The sequence below is a fragment of the Notothenia coriiceps genome, unplaced genomic scaffold, assembly GCF_000735185.1.
Source record: "Notothenia coriiceps isolate Sejong01 unplaced genomic scaffold, NC01 NC01_scaffold00010446, whole genome shotgun sequence".
Lineage (NCBI taxonomy): Eukaryota > Metazoa > Chordata > Actinopteri > Perciformes > Nototheniidae > Notothenia > Notothenia coriiceps.
Genome location: NW_011343147.1, coordinates 1251 through 6417, shown reverse-complemented (window position 1 = coordinate 6417; position 5167 = coordinate 1251). Strand labels below are relative to the sequence as shown.

Sequence of the window (5167 nt, the reverse complement as noted above, 5' to 3'; positions counted from 1 at the left end):
GTTGCTCAGTGGGGCATTATGCCAAAATGGCCTGACTCTGAAGAGCATGTCATTACGTTTCGCTTAAGCCCCGCGTCCAATCTGCAACGTCAGTGCCGATCTTTGCTCAGTCAAATTAATGGAGAGAGAAAATCACTCGGATTTGGCTTGTAGCGCCTGTCACAACTATTGGACCCTGATGGCTTAAATAAGAGCTATTCCTCTCTTTATTAATGAAAGTAAATTGGAAAAAGTATTTTTGGGACCAATGCATCACAGACTGACACATAAGTTGTAGTACCACCATTTGGGCACTCCAAACATTTGCTTTGACATCCAGCGCACTTCCTGGGGGCTTGGTAAAATCATCTTAAAGGTCCTCTAGTTATATACAGTCCAAGATACATCAAAATCAATATTTAACAACACCAACAGTTTTGAAGTGTGTGTAAGTTGCTTTGGACAGCTAAATGACATGTTGTTAATTTACACAAACCTCTGCCTGCTATCTCCACCTAAAGATTCCAGTCGCCATCAAAACATAGACAATGTTTTTTCCCCACAGACACATACCAAGCACTGTAAAAGTGTTACAAAGTAAGGCAACAAAGTAAGGCAAAAGCCAAACCATACACTGGAAAAACTGAAACATTGACTTAAATTAAATGTATTATGTCAACAGATTTCACATAACTTTATTGGGTTAGTTGAAAGCAATAATATATAACTGAAGTCCTTACAAGTGAACCCACACTCACACACTCCTGGTGAACCTGAGGCAGCTCATTCATGAGTTACCTGATACGTGGCTGCGTCCAGGTTGGACAAGGCAACATAGAGCAGATTGTTCTGCAGTGTGTAGATCCCCGCAGGAATGGCCAGCTTCAGGGTCTCCACGGGCTTGTTCACAATCTCCTCCTTCAGCAGCCGCACGCTGAAATCTGGCAGACAGAGCGTTTTTAGATGGGACCACCCGGGATTGAAGAGAAACAGTTGGTAAAAGGCCTTACTCACTGTTCTCCATGAATACGATGAGGGTGCAGACAAGGATTTTGAGCACCTCGGCCGACACCACGGCGGAGGAGGCCAGGTAGCGCGGGCCGTCCTCCTTCAGGGTGCGGGAGTACCGCATGGTGAGCACCAGAGAGGTGGTCTGAAACACCAGGACCCCCAGAGACACATACTTTAGCCTGGAGGAGTGGGCCGGGTGCAACACCATCGTGGAGGACTCAGGCTCTGAGGTAGAAGACAATGATGGAGTCTTTGGGACACACAGAAGATATAAAGAGAGAACAAAGTGTGGTTCAGTCAGAGGAACAAGGCTCAACCCTTCCACTCCTACCAATGAGAGACTAATGGAGTGTCTCCTACAGCATGAAACTTCTGCTTTGGGACCTTTCTGTGCATTATTACTCAATAAAGTAAAAATGTGCAACTATGCAGTCACATTTGTTCTATTTCTCTTTCTTCTTGCAGTATTTTTATGATGCATTATTGGAGGGCATGGGACTTGGTTAGCTATTCTGCATATGACATTAAAGCCTTTGACTCTTGGATTTGAAACTATGAAGCTAGCCTAAATCCTTAATCATAAAATTTGCATCAATATCTCATACACTAACTAGGTTTTGGAAATACATGTATGTATTTTATGCTAAACAAGAGAGCTTTAAGAATGCAACAGAGCTGATCACCATGAACAAAGCAAAATATTATATAATAATATATAATATACTGTATATATTTGAGTTGTGTAAGGTGACACAAAATAAATAAGTAAGTAAACCTTAGTTCAATTCAAAGGAGGATAGAGTGGGGGTCTCTGAAGACCCTGAGAGGAGGACATTTAGGAATACTGGTCAGTATTTAAAAGGCAGTTAAACAGAGTGCAGCCTTGGGCACTGCAGGGCATTCCTGTTAGTGACCCACATAAAACAAAGATCAGAGCAGAACCAGGAGTAATGGGGACAGGGTCAAAAACATATAGACTATTTTACAGCACAATAAGTTCAAAAGGAAAAATTGTCATATACTCTACGTAGTATGCAAATATTATCTCAAATGTCAATCGTAAGGCTGAAACTTAAAATACACAAATGAGGCAATATCTTAAAGGGGCCCTATTATGTTCATTTCCATGTTCATATTTGTATTTAGTGTCTCTACTGTTCAAAAAGCTCTTTATTTTTCTCATACTGCAGCACCTCTTTTCACCCTCTGTCTGAAACCAGAGCCCAGTCTCCTCTGATTGGTTAGCTGGCCGGATCTGTTGTGATTGGTCCACCGCTTAGAGATGTCCCGCCCCTTACCATCACGTACAATTTGTTGGAGAAGGGCGGGTGTTACATAGGGACGGAGTGGCGCAGTGGGCTGTGCGTTGATCATCAGATCAAGGGTGGCGTTGGGGAACCAGTTCGAAACCTGCCCCCGCCACCACCGCGTCAGGCCGTTGTGTCCTTGGGCAAGACACTTCACCTGAATTTGCTCCTGTGGGTATTGCCCACAGTACATGACCGTTACATGTATGATATGTGTGTAATGTATGATATGTGTGTAATGTGTATTTGTAAAGCGCTTTGAGCATCTAGATAAATGTAAGGAATTATTGATGTCACTATATAAGTAAACAAAACAAAAATAACAATCTACAGGAAAGGGAAAACCCCAAAAAGCATAATATGGCCCTTTAAGACACTATTCTTACGTTTCCTAAAATTGTAGTTTTCAATATCATATTGGAGCATTATCTTCTGAAATACATACATATTTCCGAAACATAAATCTGAAACATTGGATAAAGCTAGGTCCCGTTTTTATGCGAGTTTTGAGATTTTTCCAAAGGAATTTTTGGATTATTTGTACCATAGGCTACATCTGAAAATACTGGCAACAGCCTTAAAATGATCCATATCCGCCATGTTTTCAGAAACAAAATGTGCTTTGCATCAGTCTGTGAATAATGTAAACATAGCCTACCCCTCTGTAAAAACGTCCAAACTATAGAAAGGAATTGAACTGGAAAGTTTGTAAGTGATAGTGAAGTGAAGATTCCTGGTCAAGCTTGGTCAGAGAAGCCAGTGAGAAAAAACCTTCAGTTTGAAAGAACACATGCAAAATAACCCCAAATCTCCAGACTTGTGACTCATGCTGAGGAAGCCTTGACAACTTGTGACTCATGCTGAGTCACAAGTTGTCAAGGCTTCCTCAGTCAGCAAGTTTGATGTCTTTTTCACTGAAACGGTTTGTATCTCATCTCTCAGCCTTCCACAAAGCCTTTTTCGATTGTTTAAATGACTATTTTAACCCATAGGCTGTCATGCATTAATGTTTAGGTTGGGAGTATTGAGATCATTATTACCGGTCTTGTATCTGGGGAGTCCTGGAGCCAGGCAGACAGACATTCTTCCATCTTGTGCGTTACATTTCCTGACTGAAGCATCTCCGAACAGCCGCTTTCACTTTAATTCGTCACCTCATCCACCTGCCATACAATTTAAAATAATATCTTGTCGGCAGAGAGTATAGTATAAGGCGAACCATGCTAAACTTCTGCAGCGATGTCCCTTCTGCAGTCCGCTCCTTCGAAGTGAAGAGGAACGGAGGCACGTTGGCTCTTTTTTATAAGGTACAACTGCAGAGTATTAATAACTGGCGTCTGCGCTAACACAACCACCATGTATCACCACCATTTTTTGTGTGTGATTATAATACACTAATTACTTCCTTATTTCAGTTATATTTCTAATTTCAAGCAAATTAAGACGACTGAAGTTTTTGGGTAAAAATAACGCAGCAAAGAGAATGTTTGAATCGTTTTTGTTTCACTTGTATTGCTAAGTTGAGGGACAAAGTCCACGAAGCAACATCATAAAGTGCTGGTGTCACAGGTATCCTTATTAAAGAGGATATACAACAAGCCACAAAGGCCAAAAAAGTGTTGACAGAACAAGGGGTGGGGTGTGGGTTAGGGTTAGGGTTAACACACTGCCCTCCTTATATATGTGGCAGCTGCTTAGCGGAGGGGCACGGCTGCACAATCCCTCTCTCTGTGTGTGTGTGTGTGTGTGTGTGTGTGTGTGTGTGTGTGTGTGTGTGTGTGTGTGTGTGTGTGTGAGAGTGTGTGAGTGTGTGAGTGCAGTGAGTGTGTGTATCCCACCAACAAACTCTCCTCTCTTTTCAAGCACTTTTCTAAGAACACTATCGACTTTCATTTTCAGTTGCCAGTCACAAGGCTTCTCACACTATGTTCATTTTTGGTTTTTGCTTACATTTAAAGATGGAAAGTTATTTAATAAAGACACAACAGGCAACACTTAAGTACAATGTTTAATTTTAAGAGTTCGGGCTATTTTGCTTCCATGACATGTGTTCTTTTAGGCTAGTGTGTGTGGGGGGAATCTAACAGTCATTGAGGTATTCATTTCACTTTCTTTGTATTTTTAAATCATTGGATAATGCACCATATGCATACCATCTAAAAAAACGTGTTATTCTTCATGGCTGTTGACGACAGTCTTTTCTAATTTATGGAGTGATCAAAGGAGAAATCCCAAATTCCCTCATTAAAAACCTTTTACTATTATGTGTGAACAAAGTAGGCAGCATTTTGAACCAACCAATGTTCACATTTCTGTTCTAGAAATGTACGGAAATAAGCGCAGATTTATTAAAGGGACCCTGTTCTGCTCATTTTCAGGTTAATATTTGTATTTAGTATACCTCTACTGAATGTCTCCATGCTCTAATGTTCAAAAAGCTCTTTATTTTCCTCATACTGCCTGTGCTGCAGCACCTCTTTTCACCCTCTGTCTGAAACCAGAGCCCAGTCTGCTCTGATTGGTTAGCTGGTCGGCTCTGTTGTGATTGGTCAACCGATTAGATATCTCTCGCCCCTTAGCCGATATCACGTACAATGTGTTGGAGCACTAGCCAATGGAAGCGCAAGTGTTACATAGTGATGTCACTGTGTTACTGAAGTAAACAAAGGAGTGTAACGGAGGCGTTTCAGGCAGCCATATGTCAGGTTTGTGAGATCCTTATTTACCTGCCACTGAATGGGAAAAGAGTCCAGATGTTGTACTACAGGTTAAATGAACAGAACACCTGCATCGTCTAACACAGTGAAACGTTTGCAGGGAAACAAAATGGGAAAGACCTGAGCTTATGACAGGAAGATGTCAAGATGCAA

At 41.4% G+C, this 5167-nt stretch overlaps 1 protein-coding gene across 1 annotated transcript; it reads right to left on the bottom strand.

Annotated features, from left to right (window-relative positions):
* Nucleotides 1-762: 762 nt before the first annotated feature.
* Nucleotides 763-3514, bottom strand: LOC104946001 (UDP-N-acetylglucosamine transporter-like). Its single transcript, XM_010771739.1, has 3 exons — nt 3338-3514; nt 994-1240; nt 763-920 (listed from the first exon to the last, which is right to left on the bottom strand). Exons 1-3 carry the CDS (start codon nt 3416-3418, stop codon nt 763-765), a joined length of 486 nt encoding a protein of 161 aa, XP_010770041.1. The 5' UTR covers nt 3419-3514.
* Nucleotides 3515-5167: the final 1653 nt, after the last annotated feature.